This window comes from Electrona antarctica (assembly GCF_951216825.1).
Source record: "Electrona antarctica genome assembly, chromosome: 7".
NCBI lineage: Eukaryota > Metazoa > Chordata > Actinopteri > Myctophiformes > Myctophidae > Electrona > Electrona antarctica.
Window position 1 is genome coordinate 34,302,862 of NC_136812.1, and position 26,721 is coordinate 34,329,582.

Here is a 26,721-nt window from a genome sequence, read left to right on the forward strand (position 1 = left end):
TAGATTTTTTTTGTGTCAATTTGTTAATATAGTATATATTTAAAAATACACTAATCCAATAACTCGAAAAGTCATAGAGTAATCACTGAGAAAACAATGGATAGTTGCAGACCTAAATGTGTGTTCAGGCCCAGATGTCCCAGTTGGAGCACTCTCACTCCCAGCGCCTCCTGGAGGTGACGGCTCGCCATCGCCAGGAGATGGACATGGAGACTGATCGTCTGAGGGGAGGGCAGCTGCAAGCGGAGCGGGCCCTGGAGACCCGGGAAAAGGCCCACCGCCAGAGGGTCAAATGCCTGGAGGAACAGGTACTGTGTTGTCATCTTCAATGTCTGCCTGCACAGCAAAATCCAGAGTGTTCATGTAACCACATGAAACCTAGCATCCCCATTCTTGGCATGTTATAATAATAATATCTCTGATTTATATAGCGCTTTTCTAAGTTCTCAAAGTTGCTTCATGGGGAAAAGAAGAAAGAAAGAAAAAGTTATGTCTAAGTGTAAAAAACAGTCAAAACAAGGGGGTGAGGGGTTAGCTGGGGAAAGGATGAGAGGGTGGGGACATCTTTGATGTGGTTTGGGAGTGTATTCCAATGAGGGGAGGGTCGTCTGCAACAGGTTCGGCACTGGTCCTGGGGATTTCCAGGAGGTTGGCATCACTGGACCTGAGCGAGCGGGAGGGGACATGATGATGGAGGAGGTCGGAGAGGTAGGGCCATAGAGGCCATCATCCACTTGCATTGAGTTGCTCACCCAACGCATGAGGCGCTCTTCCGGGTTGGAACCAGTGCATTCTGGGATTGGTTATGGAACATACGTGAACGCGCTAGGCCGTTGATATCATTGCGCACGTTCACGTATGGAATATAGCATTCACATATGGAGCATGGCACGTGAATGTGCGCAATGCATAGTGCTTGGCCCATAGTGCAATACCACTTTCGGCCACCATGTCTTTTGCGCTTCAGTGTTTCCTCTCGGTGCCGGCTATAGGTTGTGCCGGACGCTGAAAATAGGCAAACATTCAGAGAAAATAGTCAATCGAAAAGCTCAGCTCGTTGTGAGCTTGTCGAGCTGGAGGGAAAAAAGGACAGGACCAAGTAGCCTACAGTATAGGCCTCTGGGGAAACTTGGTTAACGAAGTGTAGGCTATAGTTAAAATGGCAAGATAGTAAGCATGGACCCCGTAAAGTGATGCCTCTTTGACTTGTTCACATCCCACAATAGCTGCTAACACTGAAGGAGCAGTTGGACCAGGAGATCAGAAGACGGCAGGCGTACGTCAGTCAGATGCTGCAGCCCAGGCAGTGAAAAGCAGCCCTGCATGAGATGTACACGCCACAGCTCTCTGACCTCCATGGACTCTGTTCTGTTCTGTTCTGTTGGCAGCGTCCCAGGCAGCGTCAGCAACATTTATGTTTTAGGAGATCTGCTTCTTTGGAGCACATACTGTACACACAACACACACACACACACTCCTGAGCATTTTTCTCCCCCACACACACACACACACAGGCACACGTGCACATTGGATTACTTTAATCTACATGAGAACTCGACAACAACAAACAATGAAAGTCTTGTTTATGAGTGGACTAGATGTGCCAAATTGTTTTAAGGATTTCCTCTCACAAGCCACACAGTAGGTGTTTCTACTGCTGTAGGCTAGCTGTTCACTCTGTCTCCATGGTTTATGTTTTTTTTTAAGGAAACAATGTGATGGAAAGTTTCCTGGCTTGGTGCTATTTGCAATGACCAGTTTATCATGCTTGCTCACACATTCATCTTCCATTGCACTGATCATGTTCAAGTTTATTCTTAATGAAAAGAGAAGGGAACCCGCACACTCATATGCTCCAAAAGATACATTTATTGACAATGTTTCGAGCCAAGGCTCTTCATCTGGTCAAACTCAAGATGTCAGTGATCCACCCACTTAAATAGACACCCACGGGTCACGTCAAGTTTATTCTTAAAGCACGTTTTAAATGAATCTGTTTTCAACAAATATGCATTAATATTTGTTTCCATCCTAATTCTCATTTGTTTATAATGCAAAACTGTTTTAATAGAAATGGGTTAAAATCATAATTAAACTTTATTTACAAATTTGGATTGATCCCATGGTCCTCTGATATCTGATTGATTATTCACTTTGTGTATTTTCACATGATCAGCTATGTTTTACATTGTAATCCCTTGTATGGAAAAATATATTTGTTTTTATATGAGCATATGTCATAAAGGCAGTGAGATCTGATCAACAATGTGGTCGATTCTGCTGAACAAGCAGCTTTTTCCTTAATATAATAAAGTGATTTATTTTAGATGATCATGTTTCTGTAAACTTTGCAAGAGATCAGAGCTGCTCCCTCGTCGTGTCGTTCCGAATTCCAGAGAATTGGGTTTGTAGTTTGCACCATTCAAAGGCTCTCTGTGGATACATACAGCGATGTGGGTGAGAGGATGACCTTCGCTCTCTGCTGCCTGACTGCGCTCCGCTGGAATTTTCTTCCAAACATAAACGCTCTCTCTCTCTCTCTCTCACACACACACACACACGCGCGCGCACGCGCGCTCCGTGCTTCCACGGGGGGCAATTCGTCATTACATCAGAGCTTGACCGGCAAATCATCGTGTTATTATCCCAGGACCCTGACGGCTGACAGCCATCCATAAAATCCCGAGTGAATTTTGTGGTTTCTGCTTTGCTGATTAGAAACCGCAAAAACTAATAATACGTATTTGCGTCTCTGTGTGCTCACACTGCTCAGTCTCGCCCAATGACGCCCATTATGTGCAAATATGTGCATACCGGTAGATTCTACTTGAAGTCATTTATTTATTTAATCAATCATTTATTCACTATAGGCGCACCCGCCGTTCATTCACTGTCCTAGATTTATCACAAATCACAGCCTTTCGCTCTACACTTGCAGTTGCAGTGCGCTTGTGTTTTCAATTCATAAGCGCGAACACATGCGTGTTTTCTGGCTGTTACACGCGGCTCCGGTACGCCTAAAGTAACTTCACTCAGGGTTTTTCGCAGGAGAGAAGGGGGAAGCCTTGTCAGAGTTTCTTTAAAGCAGCCCTTTGATTATCATAGGTCCGCCCAGTGCTTATCCAGTTACCAGCCCGTCAGAGGCTATTGGCTGGAAGCAGCTAATTATGCAAGGTAGTGAATCCCTACGGGGGAGGTGGGGCCTGAAGTGAAAGAACTCCTTTGGCAGGCAGAATAGAGCTTTTATTGAGGATATTTCTAAGCTAGCCATCAGGGACCAAATCGCTGGATTGTTAAAAAAAAAAAAAAAAAAAAATCACGAATCACTCTGCTCCCCCCACTTTTTTTTCATTCCCTCCCTCATTTCATTTGTGAGAGACACGGGGAGCGCAGCTCATGCAGCAGCACCCAGGCAGCACGCAGAATGCAAGGAATCTCCAGTATTCCCCAGCCACAGACAACCGGCCCAGCTCACTACTGAGGGCCACATAGAAGACAGGAGATAGAATATATACGAGGAGGATTCGGGAGGGTTGCCGTGGATGAGAGAGGGAGAGAGAGAGCAGAGAGGTGTCCTGTCCTGCCCGGTTCAGTCCTGCTCTGCCCTGCTGCTGCCTCAGGTGTGTGTGCGCGGTGCGTGTGCGTGGCGTGCTCCTCCCTCCCCTGTGCACCGTGCCCGCTGTCAGCTCCATCTCTCTCTCTGGGTGGCTGTCTGAGGCCATGGTGTTGGTGCTGCGAGCCCTGCTGCCCTGCCTCTGCACGCTGCTCGCCCTGCTGGACCTGCCGCCCCGGGTGGCACCTGCCGTGCCCATGGGGGAATTCTACCCGTTCGGACAGGACGAGGGGGACACCCTGACCATCGCACAGGACGACGGAGGCTCCGGGCTGGTGGAGATCTCTGTCGCTTTCCCATTCTTCGGCGACAGACACACGGGACTCTACGTAAGTACAGACCGCGGGGACGTGTTGTTTGTTCATCCATTCATTCACGTGCGACAAGTTGCGCCGGGACAGAGAGATGCTGCAGTGCTACTGCTGCTGTAGCCTAGACTAGTAGAGTTGTGGATGTGGATGCATGAGCGCGCAGCCGCGCACATGTGCTCACTTGGCAGTCCAGCTGACTGACACGGCGTGATTCATATAAGAAGAAGAAGAACCAGAACCTGGTGTTCTGCAGAACATTTTCACACCACCAGCACCACTCCACCAGATATTATAATGTCCCGTGTTCGTTGTGTGTTTGTTTGTTTGTTTGTATTGATAGTAGCCTAGCTACCCCCCCCCCCCTCCGTGGATTATAGAATAATAGTTGTGACATCTTCTTCACTCAGGTGTCCCTCACCCCCCACACAGGGAGACTAGCGTTTGATTGATTGACGTTTTTATTGATAGAAAAAGCATAGGCAATAGATACATAAACATATGTACAATCTGTCAAAAGCTTGAGAGCTTATTTTTTTTTAGAAGGGAGGGGGTTGTTCTCAAACTTCTCATGCCAATTTTGAATTGAGAGATAGAGAGAAAATTAGTCTAAACATGTTGCTGAGCCCCTTACTGTTGTACTCTACAAAGAGCTGTAATGAGGAAATGACAGTTTGTGTTCTAACTGCTGTGGAGCATCTGTGAGCTGTTCTGTTTCAGTTCAGAGCAGGGGGGGAAATATGCACTCTGGAGAGAGAGAGAGAGAGAGAGAGAGAGAGAGAGAGATGGAGGCAGGGGGTAGAGAGAGAGAGAGAGAGAGGGAGAGAGAGAGAGAGGGGGGGAGACAGAGAGGGAGAGAAGAAGAGCTCTTGGGAGGAAGCTGAATGGTTTGACAGGGATTTTCGTGCACCACAGTGAAACTCACTTTGATCTGCCTTTGTCATGTATGGGGTTCAGTTCCAGCACATGGGAAGACAGAGCCCCTTTAAATCAACACCACCTGTTGTGGTTATCCCCTCCCTGGCCCCGCCCCATCCCACAGGAGACCCCACCCACTTTCTGTCTCCTCAATCCCTGACAGAAGAGGCTGAGACACCATGGCAACAATGGGCAACTTCAAAGTTCACCTTGCTAATCTGAGCATCCAGACTGTGGTTGAGTGAGATCAGCATCCCGATGCAGAGATTTCACAGGCCCACACACGCGCACACACACACACACACACACACACACACACACACACACACACACACACACACACACACACACACACACACACACACGCACAGTCACACTCAGAACACCCTTTACGTCTGTGTGTTGGTTAAACCAATATTGAACCAGCGCTTCAGACAAAAACGCTTCGGACAAAACCTCTTAACTCCATTGGACACTCTCCATTGGACACTCTGGTAAAGAAACTAACTCCACCACATCTCCCCCTCTCATGCAAGTAATTGACAATATATATAATACCAAGTGATAACACTAACACACACTTTGATGAGGCAGTATTGCTTTGTTTTCAAAATATAAAGTTTTCTTCATTTCCTGAATTTGTTTCATTTTTCATTCCCTGAAAAAAAATTAACATTTTGGAGTTAGGGGCTTTCTTCCCGACAGCAGAGATATATTGATTTCACAGTTGATCATTCCTTTGTTTTAACCATTACTGCATATTTCCCATTGTGGCAGCACAAAAAGCTACACTCTGTTATTTTGGGAGTGATTTCATTATAGACTGTTGCAATGAATCCAAACTCATGTAGTGTGTTATCCTATAACAACACATCTATTATCCTACAATAATACTTTAAGACAATGGCGAAGCTAGACAAGACAAGACGGATGTCAACAGAGGTTGCGCTGTTGATCTCAGATCAGATTACTACAAGGCTTTGATAAAGATCTGAGTCATTCACAGTACAATGTGCTGTGTAAGTGGTGAATTGATATGCTCAGCTGTTACACAATGAAGCACAAGTAATTTAGAGTCAGATAGACCAGGCTGTAACTCTGTATACACCAAAGACATAAAAGACTGTGGCAGGCACTTGAAAATTACAGTCACGCTTGTTTTAAATGCTTCACCTGAATCCATTAAACATCTGCTGTAAAAAAGACAAGAAAAAGCGAGCCACATGGCGACCTCTGCCACAAGAGAGTGAGCTGCACTGAGCAGGTGATATTTCACTGAACACTAAGGGGCAAATTCACATGGATAGTTTCTCCCAGAAGTTCATTCCAAGCCTTTGGGCCACTGCCACATGGAAGCTGTAGAACCAAGCAGCTTTTAGGCGGTTCGTGAATGTTGTCTCATGGTATTATCATAACTGACTCTGTTTAGCACTCCATGTGCTTGAAAGTATTTCCGTGAAACCCCTCACCGCAGCTCCCGTTAAAACCCTTAACCCTCTCGGTTCCTGCAGGACAAATGAAATGTTGCCGTCTTCTTATCGTTGGCTGTTGTGCCTTTGAAATGCTAACCGTTTACTTTCCACACAAATGTCATTGAACCGAAAAAGCTCTTCCAGACGTTGGGACAGTCATGGTTTCTTGTATCACACCAGTAGAAACACAGCGCTCACACACCTAGCTCCCACTGCAGGCCCACTCCAACCTCATAATCAGGCTGTCCCTTTGTTTGTATCTGGGAGTTTTCACATTACTAGGGCCCCCCCCCCCCCCTCACAAAGGGTCCCTCTCCTCCCATGACTCAGATAACAAGGTGAAGGTCTTCCCTGCGGACCTGACCAGCTGCTTTATCAGAGAGGCGACCAAATCCCTTTAACAGAAGACAGATGCATCTGCAAAGTGTCTTAGGGGCTTCCAAACAATGCAAATAACGGATTAACTAATCTTGCGGATGGCTGTTGTTAACAACGTAGCAGAGAAGGTCCAAGGTTCGAGAGGACACATAAGTCCACAACTTAAAAAATCAGATGTAAGAGAAGATTGTTAAAAGTTAAGTTATTCAGTGGAGGCAGATAACCCTTTAATAACAACCTCCACACAACGGTCCTGCTCTCAAAAAGCTTCAACATTAATTATGGGGGAAAAAAGTAAAAAAATAAAACTCACGTACATGGAATAACATAATCTATATAATTAATCCAATAATATTTATGGGGTAAGGTTTTGCTTGCCTGTGTTATGAAGTCAACTATTAGAAGAACTCAAATAGGTTTGGGGAAGAATAATACCAAGGACAAAGTCTAACTGCTCTGCTCACAGATTTGTAACATCTGCTAATGCTCATCTGCTCTTTTTAAGAACTTCAGCACCAGTTTGCGCAACTTCAGGCTTTGGAAACAACTATGAATGGCTTGGTTTAATGTACATTGTGTGTGTGTGTGTGTGTGTGTGTGTGTGTGTGTGTGTGTGTGTGTGTGTGTGTGTGTGTGTGTGTGTGTGTGTGTGTGTGTGCAGCAATACCTACAGTATGTGCAGACAGTGCAGTTCATTTAATGCTGAAATACAGAAGTATTAAGTAATCCTTCCTAACTTACATAATATTTTTGGAGAAATTTCAGGTGAATCTTAAACAGGGACTGATTGTTGATATAACCTATTAAATCCATGTTTTATTGCGACCAGTCAGTCAGTCAGTCAGTCAGTCAGTCAGTCAGTTGTTTGTTTGGTTGGTTGGTTGGTCATGCCTCGTGACATCACGTGACATCAGGGATGGAGATCCCTGATGTCATCAATATTAAGGCCATATATGGGAATGCCCATACGGTATATGGAGATCCCTGATGTCATCAATATTGGCCAGCAGCTCTACATCTGACCTCAAACCCTTAATCTCCATATATGGAGCTGACCTGTTCTGACATTCCATATGTTGATCCTTCCCCATCCATCCTTCCTCTTTTGTCTGATACCTGTCTATTTAAAGTACTCTAGACGGGCCTGCCCCAAAGTTATTAGTGCAGCCACGGAACTAAAGTTCTCAACAGGCCCGAAAACTAAGGCCCGGCCCTACCTGGACCCTCATCAAACCCTGTACACTCAAGACACTGCCCCCACTGCCACCCATAGATCTCCATATATGGAGCTGACCTGACATTCCATATGTTGATCTGACAACATCAAACCCTGTACACTCAAGACACGCTCCATATGGCCAGTACAGAATTCATTCCATATGTTGATCTGACCCCCCATGCCAAAGCGCCAGTGCTCGCCCAGCAGTCTGCTGTCATGTCACCCAGGCGGTTGCGTACACGCGGCGTGAATCTTTTCTTCGTCCGAGCATAGACATGGTAACGCCCCGCCTCAGCCGCCTGTCTCTGATTGGTCTACCGACACTGCCGGCCGCACCAGACTTTCCTCCGAGGTGGAGGATACATGCTGGATAGTCTGCCGCGAGGTTACTCCGTGGTGGGAAATATTACAAGTACGATATAATAAAAGAGAATGGCAACCTGGCATGCGCGACAGTAACTTTTATTTGTGTAGAAGAGGCAAACTAATATTGTTTATGCTGTTTGCTTTGATTGAATAATTGATTGTGTTCTAATAAAGTGTGTTGATTATTGTGTAATGTGTAAACTTGAAACTTGTACTGTAAGGTCTGTTTTCCCTTGATTCTTTATCTTTTTTAGTACAATAGTATTAGTTTACTATAATAAGATGAATACACGATAATCAACACTAACACTTTATTTAGAACACACCCAAATCATAGTACAACGTACGTGTTCAATCAATTATTCAATCAAAGCAAACGGCATAAACAATTAGTTTGCCTCTTCTACAAAAATAAAAGTTACAAGTTAGTTACAAGGATGCAGCATGTCGCGCGTGTCATTCTCGGAGGACAGTCTGGTGAGACCATGGGGGCAAGACCTTAGAGTATATATTAATAGAGACAGCACCAGAGTTCTCCTCCCATCCACTTAAGTTGCTCAAAAGCGCATGGAGGCGATTTCACTCCTCCTTCCGGGTAGGAACAGAATGCATTCTGGGATTGATTGGGCCAAACTCATGAACGCGCTGGCTGTTGACTATCATTGCACTGAAACAGCGTTCACGTGACATCATGAACGTGCGCAATGATAGTCAACGGACCAGTGCGTTCATGAGTTTGACCTGAATTCCAATTTTCATTGTCAATGGCAAATCTTGAGACATGTGGGGACAAAAGCTGTATATAGGAGGGGCTAGTGCCACTCAAAAATCACATCCGTGTGAAGTGAGGGGCGATCATACATCATCTCATTCCCGCCAATCAGAATTTGGGTCCTCAACATTGTCCATTCATTGTGAATGGCATTTAATGTTTGTGTAGGACAAAGTTTGTGTTCGCACATACAGTAAAAGCTGGACATAGGAGAAAATCACACTCTTGTGAAGTGAGGGGCGCTCTTATCATCATACATCAACATACATCATCACATTCCGTGCTCAGCCAATCAAATCATCACATTCCGTGCAACAGACACACAAAGCTGTGCATAGGAGGGGCTACCGCACCTCAAAAACAAATACCGAAAATAGCCGATATGTGACATGACCGCATACTGTTTAAATAGCCCATCAAGCAGCAAACCGCTCTCCATTGATATCAATGGCAGGTTTCACCTGACCGGCCTGTGTATAGCTTGTAGAAATAGGGCTTAAGTGCTTAAACTATTTGGGGGGTGGGGCCGGGGGCACAGGTGACCTGGGTTCAGAGTCCAAGTGCACAGTTCACAGCGTAGACACTTAACTGGGTTTCGTCACATTGTTAGACAGCGGCTGTGAAACCTCGTTTTTGACAAGGAACGGCTAATGTTTTCCTGAGCTGATCCTCGGGTACCTTTTTCATTTAGCGGTTTGCTTTGGCCTGACTTTTCCCAGATGAAAGTTTATTTTTGTCCATAAATTACTTGGCCCCGAAGAAAAAACCACCCAAGAAAAACCCGGCATATATCCGGCAAAGAATTCCCCAAAAATAACAAGGGTGTTAGAAGAGTCAAGTGGCACCATTGAGAGTAAAAGAGAGAAAGAGCGTGTGTGTGTGTGTGTGTGTGTGTGTGTGTGTGTGTGTGTGTGTGTGTGTGTGTGTGTGTGTGTGTGTGTGTGTGTGTGTGTGTGTGTGTGTGTGTGTGTGTGTGTGTGTGTGTGTGTGTGTGTGTGTGTGTGTGTGTGTGTGTGTGTGTGTGTGTGTGTGAGAAAGAGAGATAGAGAGAGAGATGCGTCTTACGCCTGATTTATACTTAGTTGCACACCGATGTCGTGCACCAAAAATAGCAGATCTCGCCACAGATCATGCTGCGAGTCGTTGTAAGCTTATAGATCGCATATTTTTGGTGCACGACATGACGTGCAAGCGAGTACAACTGAGGCTTTACAAGGCTGATTGATGGTACCTCTCCCAAGTGAACCTGACCTTGGTCATATTACAACATAACACAAGAGCCCACACGCTCTCACATAAATGTAATACATAAACCGCCCCTCACTAAATGTCTGTACTAGTTAGAGCCTGGTGAAAAGGTCTGATTGCTGATTAGAGCGATACACCCAGAGTAAATCCACAGAGGAAACGAAAAAGCATGTGATCATATAACTAAAAGGATAAGTTGCCAAGTTCAGTCATAGAGGAATTATTTTAACTCCCCTTCAGGTCGTGACCATGTCAAAATAGGCCCATATTTAATATGAATCCTCAACCAGGAAGGAATAGACTTCTTTAAACAGTTCCAGATGCTAACAGAGATTGGATTAGGCGACTAAATGTATTCCGGTATTGGAGTATAAAGTCTTTTTGGTGTTCAGCATGATTTCCTGCACTAATTTCACTGTGAGATGGGTGGCTTCCAGACCGCTGCCACCGCAGGTCCCTCATTAGTGGGTGTGTGAAGCTTGTACTCTGTCCGTCCCCTCCTGTGCCAGTCATCCAACCCTCTTTCTTGTTCTCCTGGATAGATCAAACAGAGCTCCGTCCGGTCGACCCCGGCATCACTCTCTCTCCACTGGGCCGCGTTCTCACTGTGGTTGGGCAATTAACTGAGCCCCCGTGCAGGGCCAAACAAAACTTCCTCTTCTGTTTTTACAGCAAAGTCCTAGAAATTATGGGTTCCATACGCGTGAGGGGAAGCAAAGCCTGACCACTCTGACGTTGCTTCGTCACCGTCACATCACCAATGCCCCCAACCTCCAAGCATGGAAAGGCAAGGTTCACACTGGCGATTAGCAGAAACGGGATAGGTGGCATGGTTGGCAGCGTCTGCACCTGCTGATGATAAGCAGGAATGACTCCATGAATGAAAGCCTTTCACATGGCCCAACACAGCCTTCCTCTCTCGTTCACCGAGACAGGCTGCTATGTCTAGTTCTTACTGACCTCTCCGATACAGTAGGCTACACTAAGATTACCATGTTATTGTCTCCACCAGGTCGAAGGTATGGGGAGAGATAGTATGTTTTGTACTCTCTCCATCCGTCCGTGTTTGTGTCCGTCCGTCCGTCCGTCCGTCCGTCCGTCCGTCCGTCCGTGTACAGCTAATCTCCGGCACCGTTGCCCCGGTCGATGACAAACTCTGCACACACACTCCCTGGATGCACTAACCTCTGCCCAAAATTCTTCAGAACGGCCTGTTTTAGCACCACCATGAGGCCGACTTTTGCTAAACACATTACATTACTCGTACGTACACATTTTATCCATACATCACGCAAATCGGTCTCTATATTCATGTGATCGACACGGATCTGTCCCATTTCCCATATTCCATCCCGATTGACTAAGATTGGCTTAAAGCTCGCAGGGTTGGTCCATTTCAAACACAATGCCACAAATCATGAACACACCGTGCGTTTTCCGTGAAATCATACATTCCCACTAGGCCGAGAACGAAATGCTACTTCATTTTTTTCAAATCAGCCTCATGGTGGCGCTATAACAGGCCAAGTCACGTCTTTGCATATAACTGTACCAATCTGCGTAGAACTTTGTATGCACACTCCCTACAGGCCAAGCAGAAATGTCTGGCCTGCATTTTTCAACTCTGCCTTTTTATTTAGGCAGAGTTAGGAAGACTTATGCGCAACACCCTTTTTATATTAGTCCTTCAGATTTTATCGAAATATAGTATAGTATAGTATATGACCTTTATAGTCATCTAATTTAAGCCGGCTTAAATTACATTAATAATACCAGTATTAATTATAATGTATGCCAGCCATTTATTGAAACATGCATTCATCTTGCATTCATCTTCATAACATTACTAAACATTATGAATATACTATTACGTCACAAACAATCCTATCCTGGTGGAGACCTGTGCCAGAGGGGCACTTTTTCTAGTCTAAAATATGAAATAATCAATGAAATAACCAGAGCAGTTGCAGTTACAATGTGTGGGTTAGTTGGATAGATTGATGCTTTATTTATCCTTGCAGAAATTATTTTTGTGCCAAGCAGCCCACAAAAATTACAATACATAATCAAATTCACAATACATAGACAGATCACACAATACATTAATACTATACAACACCTCTCTTACAGAGAGGAAAATAGAATAGGCTGTATACCAGCCATAGTTCAAGAGGCATCACATACTGTATCACATTACACATAATGCGGAGAACTAAGACCTATACTACTTGCAAGTTGCAACTGTGGTACTTTTGTTTTTGTAGTTTGTTGATGTACTATAAATAAAAATGTACAGCTGAATTTGCTGAACTTTACTGCTGTCTTGCGCAACAGTAAATGTTTTGTTTGTTCCCTTGGCTAACAGAAAGTTGTTAGCATGACCTCTAGCATAACTCCCCCATTGGGGATGGTTGTCACACTCATAAGCTTTATTGGTGAATTGTTAAAACATTGTGATACAAACGCAGCTCCATTACCCCAAGGTATGTTATTGACTCTGTTTATGATTCCAGAATTTTGCTCATAGGGTTTGTTTTAACTGCCTGGGTTCTATAGGAATTTGTAGTTGTACATGATTGTAGATATGTAGATTATCCTTTGGATAGCATAAGGAAATGTAGTGTTTTTTCCAAAGAACATTGAATGAGAAGTAGAAAACATTACATTACATTACATTAGTGTTATCCTTTAGCCATAATTAGAAATAAAGCCGCTCTGTTTTCCCTAAATGTCTTTGCTGAAAGTGAAAATAGCCAATCTACAAGCTTTGACGTCGATGCGTATATTGTACCTTGTAGATTTGATATTTTCGGCAAATGTTTGCTTTTGTTTAAAACATTTTTTTGGGGCCTTTTCTGCCTTTATTTGAGAGTTTTACAGTAAGCTGACAGGAAAGGGAGAGAGATGGGGAGTGACACGCAGCAAAGGTCATCGGGAGTTGAACCCGCAACACGCTGTCAGGCTAGATTAGCAGCCTAGGTACCCGGACAGCTAGGCCGGCCCGGGCCGCTTATTTTTGCCAAATAATATTCACCTATTTTTGCTGAATATCTGGCTATTATGACATGCCAAGACGCTAGGGTTCATGTGGTTAAACCAAGGGCTATACCACAGTCACCATCTTCCCTGTGTGAACTGAACTCATTGGCTTTGCTCTGTTCTAGTTTAAAACCTACCTTTCTGATATTTCTTTACTTCAGTTATACATGGACACATTGGACACTAGGTTCATGTGCTGGTGCTCATTTGCGCGGCTCGTCTGGTGTTCAACCGCCCCAAGTTCTCCCACACAACCATCCTTCTCCGTTCTCTACACTGGCTCCCCGTAGCGGCTCGCATCCAGTTCAAAACCCTGGTGTTAGCCTATAGGGCAGTGAAAGGAACAGCTCCTTCCTACCTCCGGGCTATGGTCGATGCCTACACCCCTGCCCGACCACTTCGGTCTGCCACCTCGGGGCGACTGATTGCCTCGTCACTCAAGGGTCCTTCTGGCCGATCCACACGGTCACGACTCTTTTCTGTTCTGGCCCCACAGTGGTGGAATGAACTTCCCACTGATGTTAGGACAGCAGAGTCACTGCCCATATTTCGCCGCAGGTTGAAAACCCACCTCTTCAGGAAACACTACCCTTCCTCTCTGCCTGACCTACTTGTTGTTAACTAGTTGTACGAACGCTTGTTTTCTATTGTTGTATTGTTTATTGGATCTTGTTTAGTCGATACACTTAATTGTTTTAGCTCATGCTCATTTGATTTAGCTATTTGACTCATCTGTTTAAGGAAATAGGTAGCTGATATATTGCACTTTTACCTTAGCGCTAGGTATACTCTTGGTTGCTTGTTTTTGCAGAAAATGCACTAAAGACTTCTGGTGATTAGTAGTTTTTGTTCCCTACCTATGTTGAATACACTTATTGTAAGTCGCTTTGGATAAAAGCGTCTGCTAAATGACTGTAATGTAATGTAATGTAATGTTCATATAAAAGGATATTTGTGGCATATAATTGTCAGGGTGCTGTGGCTTTCACTTTTGCAATCATAATTTACTGCTAGATGCATGTAATGTGAGAGATCTTCAAATGCCACTTGAACCTACAGTCACATTCATTGTGAAATGCTGTGTGGATAAGACCGTCAAATAAATGTTTAAATTCTAACAGGAAGTTGATACTTCTTGATTTTCAACACGTGCAGTAACCACAGGGCTGACTACGCATTTCTCACTGCGGAGATATGTGGACAAGAGTGAACTGGGTTCAGCCTTTTGGTTACTTTAGTGTTGGCATGTGTCTGAGGATTTTTTAAAGACAGTTGAACGTCCGTCCTGGTGTGACGACCATGCAGGTGTGTGAGCAGAAGGAACAGAGTTTTTGCAGCTGCTGTCATTTGACAGAATAAAGCTTGCATCTGTTCGCTACATGGGAAGTGCAAACATCCGTTATGGGAGTGCCCACTGCCCTGTGCTGATGTTTGCTCCCCAAGGTCAGAGGAACTCTGCCTGGCTTCGCCTCAACCTCCTCAGCACCGCAGATGACAGAGCTTTCACTTCTGCCATTTCATCATTAGAAATGTATTTTAATTTTAATGTATTACTTTTTTAAAGAATATTTTTGAAGCCATTTCCGTTTTATTGTACAGGAGTTTGTTCGGAAAGGGTCAAAAGGTTACATGTGCAACACAGGCACTCGGTCATATTTGAATAAATGGCTTTGCAATTATGCAGTCAGAGCACTCCCCTGGTGGGGCCACCAAGCTGCCCTAAATTGTCTGTGATGTATGTTTCACTTTAATGTGGCATGTTTGAAAAACAAAAACATTAAATCATAGGCTACAGACGATGTATGACAAGAATGCAATACAGTGCAGTGCAGACTTTTGTCAAAGGTCTCCCCAGCTCTCCCCAGTTTGTTTATTTGAAAGTTTGTCGTAATAGTGTTGCGTAAAATTAATTTCACCTTCGAGTGGGCCGTGCATGAATGTGCAGAGAAGTTTTAACAGATCAGTGTGTTACAGACAAACTTATCTGACTCTTTGCTATCTCCCTCTCAGGTAAACAACAATGGTCTGGTGTCTTTCCTGAGGGAAGTGTCCCAGTTCACGCCAGTCGCTTTCCCAATCGCCGGAGACCGGAGGGTTGTAGCACCCTTCTGGGCAGATGTGGATAACCGCCGTGCAGGGAAAGTGTACTACAGAGAGAGTACAGAGCCCTCCATCCTGAAGAGGGCCACAGATGACATTAGGACCTACTTCTCAGACTTCACCAATTTCACAGCCACATGGATACTTGTCTCTACGTGGCACCAAGTTACTTTCTTTGGCGGCAACTCTGTCACACCGGTAGCTATACTTTGACACTTCATATTACAGTTTCTCCTATTACAATGTCACTGTTATGACAGCTGTGAAAGAGCTGCAATGTGCTAATTGCTCTGCAACGTCCATGACAAAGATCTGAAGCTTTATAAGCTAAATAAGAAAAACAATTTTGACCAGACGTCCCGCTGTGGTAGCGCGTGAGCTACAGTTTTTGGTGGATTTCCAGCGTTAGACACTTACGGAACCATCTTTACATTTTGAGTGTTAAATTAACGCTGGGGTTATTTGCCTTTGTGTGGTTACTAGAGATTTGGGCCACTAAGCGGCCCTCACATTTAGTAACCTCTCTCTCACCTCTCTCCCCCTTTCTCTCTCTCCTCTCTCTACCTCTCTCTCTCTCTCTCTCTCTCTCTCTCTCCCCTCTCTTCTCCCCCTTATACCTCTCCCTCCCCCTCTCTTTCCCTCCCCCCAGATCTCATACAATTTGTTCCATCTATATCATGTGGCACATATGTTATGCAAAGCTCAGCCAATCAAAGCACAAGATGACACACTTTCGCAATTGTATAAAAGCATGTGTAGAATACTACAGTTCAGCTACAGTTCATTCCCAGGTCAAGTGTTGAAAACCACTGGATATTAAACAGTACACCTTAAAGCCATGATGAACTTTGGCAGAACCATGGACTTATATAACTACCAGGCCATGATATTATTCAAAATATTGTTCATCTTTTAGGTGCTTCTGTTCTGTGCTCTGTGACCATTTAATTCACTCAAAAATCTGATACAAACTCTTTTTGAGTGGTGTAAACCACTCCTACAACTGGCTTTTGTGTGCAGAAAAAAATGAGCATGGTTGCTATGTTCAAAATAATTTCTGACGTAATTAAATCACACCCGGGTGAACTGGATGACCGTAGCAACCATGGTCATTTTCTCTGCACAGAAAAAGCCAGTTGTGAAATCACATCCGGGTGTGATTTCATTACGTCAGATCAGAGCTGATCAGGCTACATAATACCTTACCTTATTTCATTACGTTAGACATTACGTCAGACCACAGCTGATCATGCTATATAAAACCTTACACCACTCAGTTCACACGGGTGTGATTTTTACACTAAAGAAAGGTAATATTATAATATAACATGAATACAGCCATTGCATTAATTTATGAGCTAAAATTGTAACCGCCCCTGGTTCCTCACTCACAGAGCTTAGAAGCAACAGAAAAAGACGATAAACAATATTTGACTTATATCATTGCCAGGTAGCAAACCCAATGTTCTATTTCAACATTGCTTTAATATTAATTGTAATGGAGGAAAATAAGTTTAAATGATACCTGTTCCTTTGCATTTAGGTGAATACTTTCCAGGTGGTGCTTATCACAGATGGAGCTGTTTCCTTCACTATCTTCCAGTACCATAACATCACGTGGACCACGGGCATGCATGCCAGCAGCGGAGGAGACCCAGCGGGGCTGGGCGGGATCGCAGCACAGGTAACATCACCTGGCTATTCCCTTAGATACTCTAAACCACCGGGTGCCAGTCATTACGGCCTATTTAAGCCTGAGCAACATCAGGGTTCCGAGAAGGTCAAGATTCTCATTTTCAGTGGCGCCAAGCTTACCATAAATAAGAAAAGAGAAAATAAATAACCAAAGAGATTTAACTACATTAACCATTGTGACCCTATTGTGAAGCAATGTAGTCTGAGCATGTAGATCGGTATTGTCGCTATTTGTCAAGTCATGCAATGAAGTATAGGGCTTTGTTAAAAAGTCATTATGCGATTAGGGGAGTGATATGCAGAGAATAGTCCAAAATATACTGTATATCCCCGGCCGGGGTTAAAGTAGGTTATCCTGTTTTACACCTCGGGGTATAAAATAGGCTAGCCCAGAATATACCCCTGTACCCCAGACTATACTGTACCTCCTGTTTTCCCCACACATCATAATTATATAGTTTGGGCTAGGCCAGATATCTCTCCTGTCCAGTTTATGCCTTCTTGTGTTTTTCATAAATAAGTTGACTCAAATGAATAATATACTGGATTGTTTCTCATTAGATCTGCTTCTAATGGGAAAGATTAAGCATTGTTTCTGACCATGTCTTCAAAGTAAACAGCAACTCCAGTGATGGTTTGTGATGTCCTGTCTCGCCTCTCCTCTCCCAGGCAGGTTTCAATGCTGGTGATGGGAAGCGCTATTTCAACATTCCTGGCTCTCGCACCGATGACGTGGTGGGCGTGGAGGGAACCACCAACGTGGGCTACCCGGGCAGATGGGTCTTCAGGATCGACCATGCTCATGTAGAAGTTGGAGGCTGCAACATCTCTGGTGAGACTTACAGTAGCCAATCATTTTTGTTGCTCCTTTTTTCTCAGTATTTCATTGTTATGCCAATTAAGTCTTCCCCACACATTGATGTGTTGCCATTGCTTTTATTCCCTTCTGACTCACGTACAAGTGAGGAGCCCCCACTGAGAGACAGCGCAGAGGATTCATACCCCTAGACTAGACCAGAACCTGAGTGCCCTTAGAATGAACCCTAGTTAACAAAATACAGGGTAAATAGTCATAAAAGGGGAGTCCGTGCAAAGAGAACAATTCTGTGCTTCAAAGTATCTAGGATACCAAGTACACCTAGCATCTGTCTAAACAACCTCTATCTAAATAACATTCTTACCGTTTGTGGTCAAGCAAAGAGTTTGTTGTATATCTAAATTGATGCTGGTCATGTTTGTTTCATGCATTACTATAGCTTAAATATAAAAACCCTATTACTGGTATGTACAAAGAAGCAGTTACCCATGATCAAAATAATCAATGTTCTATGGCCAAAACAGGCCATATCCTCGTCATCCAATACTTTTGACAGGCCTGCTCTTTATTAGACTATTCTCCTCTGTTTACAGCATCTGTGTGTCCTCACCTTCGACCATGTCTGAACGGGACTATTATCCTCTGTTTACAGCATCTGTGTGTCCTCACCTTCGCCCATGTCTGAACGGGGGTCAATGCATCGATGACTGCATCACAGGCAACCCTTCCTTTTCCTGCTCCTGCTTGGCTGGCTTCACAGGACGAACATGCCAGATAGGTCAGTTACAGCAGTGGTTCTCAACCTGGGGGTCGCGACCCCTCGGAGGGTCCCGAAATCATTTTGGGGGTCCCCAAATTAATTTAAAAAAAAGGGGGGGCTGTAAAATGGAAATTTAGAGTTTATATACTACACATAGTGCATGCATAAACTTTCCTTAATGATTATATCTGGTTTCAGTATTTATTTATGATGTATTTTCTCTATTATTAAGGTTATTGTAGCGGTCAATTTGTATTGGTGGTGGAGAGAGGGGCAGAGCGGGGGTCGCGAGACATGGCCAAAGCATTTCCGGGGGTCCACAGCCAAAAACGTTGAGAACCCCTGAGTTACAGCACTGGTTCTCAAAGTGGTGGCTGGGCAAAATTTGTTCATATAGCATCTATTTTCTAAAGTATATTGAAAGAATGTGAAAAATGCAGCAAAAAAGAAAATATTGTATGGGAGTCCCTGGCAAAAGAATATTTTCAGATGGATGTCCACTGTCAAATACATATTCATTTTGGAGTCAGATTTCCTAGGGGAGAATCCATCGGCCCTCTGGTCATTCATTTTTATTGACAGTGGGGATATGTTTTATCTCTGCTTCTGGTCAGACTGAATTCAATACACCTTTTGGGAAATGTAGATCATCTGATATGCTTGATATTGATGTTTAACAATGTCACAATTTAATATAATTTAATGTGTATCAGGTCCCTGCTTGTAGATCGGCTAGTTCTGCTGCTAGTCGTATGAAGAAGTGCATCGGTCTCAAGTAGTTAAGAAAATCTCCCGCCCTCTGGTTTGTTTTTACAAATCAAACGCTGGTCAGCTATTACAAATGGCCCTGCCACCATCATGCTCTCTCCTGTTTACTTGACACCCCTGTATACCCTGGATGACCCCACACACACACACACACACACACACACACACACACGCAGGCACGCACGCACAAACACACACACACGCGCGCACACGCACGCATGCGCACACACACAGCCCTCCACTGTCCCGTTCAGCCAGGAAAAAAGGATGTCAGCTTGTAAAAGCTGAAATTCACCTGGCTTGCCAAGGGACATCCTGATAGGATATTTCCTTTAGTCACATCTGCTTGTAATCCATGTATCAGGTCCCCGCCAATCTGTGGCGGTCTCCTTGGATAGTTCATTATCGTGTTGTTTCTGTTTAAGAGCAGCCATTACTACTTCCTTTGTGTTTCCCCTTCTCTAGATGTAAATGAGTGTGCCTCATATCCTTGCCAAAATGGAGGGACCTGTAAAGACCTGATCAATGACTTTGTTTGTCAGTGTCCACCTGGATACACCGGACCTCTGTGTGAAACAGGTACCACATAATATCCCAGTTTAATTAGATGAAATCTGAAAGATAAATACTACAGTAGCCTACATGCACACCACATAGACTACTGTAAGCATCCTTTTTGCAAGGTTTTCCCTTACCGGATTTAGATTCCCACACTCTTTATTGGGGTATAATAATCGCTTCATCCGTCTGTCTGTCCGTCCATCTGGCCACACATTTGTTATTATTCTTGTGACCACTAGGGCGGGGCTCTTTTTGAACTGTCAAAGAACTTGTAGTTGTCTGTGAAATTCTCAATGTGGAAGTTGCTCAACAAATGGAATGAAATTGTGTTGGCAGTGTTTTCCCCGTGCAGATGGTTGACAGGACATTAGCGATAGTTAAAATGGGGAGAAAACCAACAGAGATTATTTTTGAATGAACGATGCAAAGTGGTCCAAAACAACGTCCATAACCTCATGACCGACATGTGGGAAGGGACAAATATGAAAATAAACCAACCCCATCTAGTCATAAACCCGCACATGATTTGTAACAAAGTCAAAAACTATTTATAAAACCCATCAAATTCCAAGACTAAGCAAAAGCATCTGTTAATTTATCCTCAGTGACCCAAAGTCAAAATGGAGAAGAAAATAAAACATAGCATGATTCAGTTACAAGAAATGGGAGCGGAAATATGTATTTATTAAAAAAACAGTTGATCATTTAAGTGGGTTCAGATTGTTCTAATTTAAATTGTATCTTATTGGTCCACATATGTAACGTTTTTGCAACAGTTTTCTTTTTCCTTTAAATATCTTTTTATTTATCATTATAAATAATCTATAACAATTTCCTTGTCTTTTTAACAACTTCTGATATTAACTGTGTCCTGTTTATGGGGGGAAAAATGAATATCAAGTGTTTTGGCTAAAAGGAGTCTCCACAATAAAAATCTTAAGAATGTCTTGGTCTGGCCTGGTCTGGAACTGCTGTGCCTGCAACCTGGGCCCAGTGGTGGAAAGTAATGAAGTACATTTACTTTAAGTAATGTACTTAAATACAATTTTGAAGTACTTTTTTTAATTTATTTTTATTTTTATAAATAAATACTTTATACCTTTTTTTAGTCCACTACAATGTTTTGAATACTTAATATTTATACTTCAGCTATTTGGAAATAGCTGATCTACAATCTGAAAATAACTGATCTACAAACGTGTCGCCAAAGGGACTTGTCTTTTGTACATTTACATAAGTACAATTTTGAATTCTAGACTTTGACTTGTGATGGAGCATATTTATATTGTGGGATTACTATGTACCTTACTTTAGTAAAAGAATAAATGGGAGTACTCCTTCCACCACTTCCTGGGCCTGTTCCCACAGTCCAGCCTGTGGAGATGTATCAAACCTTCTCTAATACCTTTCACAGCCAGCAGCGCATATTTGCAGAGTGAGGGGAGCAGTGTGGCGGATATATTAATCAGCTGAGTAAATATTCCACGACTGTGTCTGTCTCTGTGTGTTTGCGTGTTGTTGCAGACATCGACGAGTGCAGAGGCCACCCCTGTGTCAACAACGCGGCGTGTGTACAAGGTGTCGGCACGTTCACCTGCGTGTGTGAGCCGGGTTACACCGGTGCCCTGTGTGAAACAGGTGAGTTCCACCACAAGTCCCGGTGGCCAGGAGTGGGCATCTCTCTCCGAAGGAAACCTTTCCTGCTGCTTTCCGCATTAAAATGGGCCTTTTCGGCAGATGTCTTCGTCCGTAGAGAGTTTCCCAGTCAACCTGGAGGAATGGCTCCAAATGGGGGTTACGGTCGAATTGATTTGCAAACAGCTTTTTTCCTTGGGTCACAAAGTTTAGAGATGGGCCACGCCGGGAAAGTTCACTAAAGCCAGGTCGCTCGGTCCTCCCAAAGAAAAAGACTTTTCCTAATGTAGCGTTCAGAGCGCCACTCGATTGGATGCCGACGAAACTCGATACCGCCAGGGAATTAGATTATTGGGCCCTGCGCGGTTAACTGAATCCTTGTCTCGACATGAGACCGGATTACGCTTAATTCCAGACACCTGGTCATTGAAATCTGATGCCTGCAAGAGGGAAGTTGGAAGCTCTAATCCTGCTCAGTGTCCTTTATGATATCAATCCATAGACAACACATGCCTGCTCCCTGTGAAGATGGATGGGAAGCCCTCTATGTGAAACCAGATCTACTGTGGATGTATTTCTATCAGGACATCCCCATTGATGCGTCCATTTGACTTGACTTGACGTGTGTGTGTGTGTGTGTGTGTGTGTGTGTGTGTGTGTGTGTGTGTGTGTGTGTGTGTGCGTGCGTGCGTGCGTGCGTGCGTGCGTGCGTGCGTGCGTGCGTGCGTGCGTGCGTGCGTGCGTGCGTGCGTTCTTTTTTGTGCATGTGAATCCTCCAGACATAGACGAATGTGAATCACAGCCCTGTCTGAACGGAGGAGAATGCGTGGATCAGGTGACCAACTACACCTGTATTTGTCCTGATGCCTTCACCGGAACCCACTGTGAGACAGGTGACCTCAGCAGCTTTGGTCAAATTCCGCCAAAGGGCACCGGTTCGCAATTTAACTTTTAATTTCCCCTCGTGTTCTGGGGGGAAACTAGTTTTTGATCGAAAATGTATACAGAACCCACAACCCTCCTCTCTGTTTTGCTTCCTGTTATCAGCTGAGAAAGGCAAAAAGACAACTAAACCTCTCTCGTCCATTTCACTCGACTGAGAGTGAAATGGGTGACTGTGGCTAAGCGTTCTTGTTTGACTAACCCATTATGTTGGCTGAGAGCTTTTCGTGGCATCTCCCATGTTCAGAAGCACACCGTTTATGTGGTTGGCTTAAATGGTTCGCCAGAGCGGAGGTCTAGGGCGGCTTTCCTTTGTTTTACGACTGTGCTATAGTACATGCAGGTTCCCTCCTCTCCGACTGTCTGAATAAGGCTCACATGAGACTTTTTTCCTCTCTGTATCTCTCTCAGAGCTGGTGGCGCTTCAGCTGAATTCCAGCCGAGCGGAAAATCAAACAGGTAAACGCAAGTAGTCTCTCATAAGTCCTGCGAGCTGAATTGAATTGAGGCCCTATCGTGTATTTTCTGTGTCTTAATACCAAATTTGATTGTATCTGTGCCTATACATCCATTTGTAATTTTCGGATTTCAGCACCCTGTGAAGGGGAGGGTTGTGAAAAGCAACAGATCTGTGAATATACCAGCGCTGGACTGTACAACTGCACATGCGCTCCGGGTTACCATGGCGACAAGTGTGAAGGTAATGTACCCGGCAATCAGCATTTAACAAACAACCAAAATCGGAATGTTCTTCGGGTACGCTGAAGGCTGATCTATAGATCAAACTTCAACGTCATCTTGTTCAGCAGCATCTCCCATGTTCACAACCTCTGCGTTTATATGGTTGGCTGAATGGTTTGCCAGAGAGGAGGTCTGGGACGGCTTTGCTTTGTTTTACAACTGTGGTATAGCTTCTCAGACCATCTGAATACGCTGCACATTTGACTTATTCCCCACTGCCGTGGCTCAGTTGACAGCACAGCGGGAGAACAACGGCGACTCTGGGCGATAAATATATCCTAGTGGGCGTTCCTGCTGTCATTACCTATGTCCTCGTATAGGTGATTAGGAAGATAAACAGAGCAACACATGAATTTCATTGGCTATCACCCACTATCGCCGGATGATGTTGTCCAAAACATAAAATATTTTCATGTTTTCGGGCGACGTTCTTCCGCCCACTTTTCGACTATCGCCTGTTTGCCTGCTATTGCCAGTAGTTGCCGGGTCCCATTGACAAATAATGCACTTCCGAAAAATTCGTCTGGCTGTCGCCCGCTGTTAAAACTAGTTAGTTAAAAAACTGTTAGAGTGGCCTCTTGGGAACCGGAAGGTTCCCGCTTTGTTACGAGACTCCTTCTTTCTCAGTGTCGAAGTGTCCTTGAGCAACAGACGGAGCCCTGGGTGTCTTGCTGATCCACACTGCTCCTAATAGATAGGATGGGTTAGAGGACAAATTCCAGGTTCAAATGTACTTGGCAAAAACCAACAACAACAACTAACAACACATTAATGCATCATTATTACTTAATTGAGTGGCTGTGTCATACGTCAAAGATGACGTAAATGCAACCAACAAAGAGAAGTGTGAACGTGTTTCAAGTCTCCCTGTAGGCAATTGCACAGGTAGAGTGCCGACCGCGCGGCACGGATGTGCGATCCCACAGGAATTTGGCGTCCTGCCCTGGAAGAGGCTGCCATGATGATGGATGAATGTAATTATCAAAACTGACACGGCCTCGCCCTGTTTACTAGGGGAAACCGTCGCTTGATGTTGTGAATAATGGCTTCATGGCACCGTTTTATTAGTTTACCAACAAGAGGAAGTGTTTTGTCTAGACGTACAAGGGGCCTCTCTTTTTTATGGGTTAAAACTTGCTCCTTGGTATTCAGGTCATCTCTTCAGACAGAGCTGTTGGAATATGCACGCTCTGACACTGCCACTTGCTCCTCTGGAAGTTGGCCATCGCACCACGCTACGGAACTGCTTTAAAGAGCAGCTGCTGCTTGCATAACCACAGGGCAATTTGTTCACAAAATATGTACAATGCTATTATCCCTGCCTAATGTTTCATATCCTCCTTTGGGAGGCACACATGATATCATTTTAAGTTATAATTTATGTCTGCGACTGTATCATATTATGTGTGTTTTAGGATATAATGGGCGTGTGTTTTGAAAACCTGGGATAAGCTCCCATGAGAGATCGCTTTCACCCACATAGGCTAGCTGCTACAAGTATTCTCCCCTCCCCTAAAACCCAAAACACTCTTTAACGGTACTTGAACTATTACAAATGCATGCTACTTCTCACCCCTGAGCTGAAATATCTATCAGTGCTTATATAGGCTCTCTTAAATCTCCCAAATACTTTCCTGCCTGGCTCACTTGGAAGGCACAGTGGAAAAAGGAGCACGATCCTCCAAGGAAGAGAAAGTTGTTGGTTACACAGGGGTGCCTAATCAGACTCTCAGATCAAAGGGACCGGCCACGCAGGTGGCCAATGAAAGTAGCTCCAGCAAATTAACAAAACATTAATTGCCCCCCAGGCCATGCGTTTTGATCACAAAACATGCCCCATATCATCAGGGGGAAAAAGTAATACCCTCCACTGAGTTCCTGGGACTTCAAAGGGGAGCAATTTAGCAGTGATACAGTGAGTGTCCCTTTGATCCACCGCTGCAATTAGGAAAGGAGGAGGAAAAATAAAAACATTCTTCCAGTTTGTGCCAAAGGAGCAGAACCACAACGTGCTTAGCCCGTAATCCTCCCCGATCGCCCGCCCCCACCCTCCGTCCTGTGAACTTTGTGGGAAAGTTGAGGTGAAAGAGAAATGATATTGAATGGATGCTTCAAATTGTGAGCTTGTATATCTGCTATTTTCGACACTGTCGTATATGGAGCATAACGTCGGCAGAAGGTTCCTCTGAGAACACAACGGACATCATTTATACCTTCTTTGGCGATAAGATTGTAAAACATGTTATGTGAGCAACCCTTCTATCTGTCTAATTTCTTTCTTTCTCTGTCTGCAGAGGAGTGTCTTTGTCAGAATGGAGGTGTGTGTGTGGACATCAACGGGACCTGTGAATGCCCCACAGGTTACACAGGGCTATACTGTCAGTTTGGTGAGTATGACCTCTATATGAGATAAGATAAGGTAAGGTCAGGTAAGAGACCTTACCTTACCGCACAGTTCACACCAGCAGCCTCAAAGTAAAGATCTTAGTGTGTCAACATGTGTCTGCTGTCGAGGTGAAGAAACTCGTTGACATTTGTATTTAAACAATGAAATAAATTATGCGTAGCCTGCAGAGTTAGTTCAGTCAGACATATTCGAGGGGGTTCATGCCGTGCTCAAAGGCGCATACTACACTCAAGGGGTTAACATGCTGCATTACTATGTGGGTGTATAAGTGTGCAAGTCCCACACGTCATTCGCTGATGTGGCAGTCAGCTGACCAATTGGACGGGCTACTTAAGCTCACCAGTCTGCATGCTCTTCCTGGCTGCCTTCCTCTGCATATGGTTCCTGTTGTTATGTGATGTTTGCTCCCACCACCACCCCAGCACCACCGGTGGGCTCTGTTATTTATTCTCCCCATGGGGTTTTTATTGTATATCTATCTCCCTGCTCTTAATGTTTTATGATGGTGTTCAATCGTGCCGAGCAGGGAGAAAATGCAGCAGAGCCGAACGCCAAGTCAAATATCATATGTGCACTTGTATTTCTCATTCTATAATAAATATTGGTTAAATCTATTTGTGAGTTGTCTGACTGAACTAAAAAAATAAGCTGGTGTACTAGAGTCAAAGTCGAGGTTTTCTCAGGTTTGACGCCCCGCTTTTCGCTGTCGAGCGCCACAACGCAACGCTGTGCAAAAGCGTGGAGACACTGAATAATGCTTAATTTATGCTCCGTCGTGGGATGGTGTCGCGTGCCGAAAAGAACCAATGTAGAAGATCACAAATCCTCACGGATGCGATGCGCTGTGAGCTTGTAGTCTAGAGCTTGTGACATTGTCGTACGATGAAGTATAGATCGGGCTTAAGAGTCGAGATCCAAACCAAGATACATACGATTAACCCATTTAGGCCTGACATCGAAAT

The 26,721-nt window shown here is 44.2% G+C and overlaps 2 protein-coding genes across 2 annotated transcripts in view; both read left to right on the top strand.

Annotated features, from left to right (window-relative positions):
* crocc2 (ciliary rootlet coiled-coil, rootletin family member 2) overlaps positions 1-1,337 on the top strand; it is a gene marked incomplete at its 5' end in the record, with an annotated part of 48,699 nt that extends 47,362 nt beyond the window's left edge. The window contains 2 exons of the mRNA XM_079505474.1: positions 129-308; positions 1,227-1,337. Of these exons, the coding sequence (XP_079361600.1) occupies positions 129-308; positions 1,227-1,310 (264 nt within the window). The 3' untranslated portion in view covers positions 1,311-1,337. The remainder of the gene's footprint in view (positions 1-128; positions 309-1,226) is intronic.
* A 2,383-nt stretch (positions 1,338-3,720) lies between these two features.
* Positions 3,721-26,721, top strand: part of sned1 (sushi, nidogen and EGF-like domains 1) — a gene marked incomplete at its 5' end in the record, with an annotated part of 48,646 nt that continues 25,645 nt past the window's right edge. The window contains 11 exons of the mRNA XM_079505475.1: positions 3,721-3,942; positions 15,344-15,631; positions 16,977-17,117; positions 17,798-17,960; positions 18,598-18,723; positions 19,939-20,052; positions 21,559-21,672; positions 22,449-22,562; positions 23,023-23,070; positions 23,204-23,311; positions 25,647-25,739. Coding sequence (XP_079361601.1) covers positions 3,721-3,942; positions 15,344-15,631; positions 16,977-17,117; positions 17,798-17,960; positions 18,598-18,723; positions 19,939-20,052; positions 21,559-21,672; positions 22,449-22,562; positions 23,023-23,070; positions 23,204-23,311; positions 25,647-25,739 — 1,531 coding nt within the window. The remainder of the gene's footprint in view (positions 3,943-15,343; positions 15,632-16,976; positions 17,118-17,797; positions 17,961-18,597; positions 18,724-19,938; positions 20,053-21,558; positions 21,673-22,448; positions 22,563-23,022; positions 23,071-23,203; positions 23,312-25,646; positions 25,740-26,721) is intronic.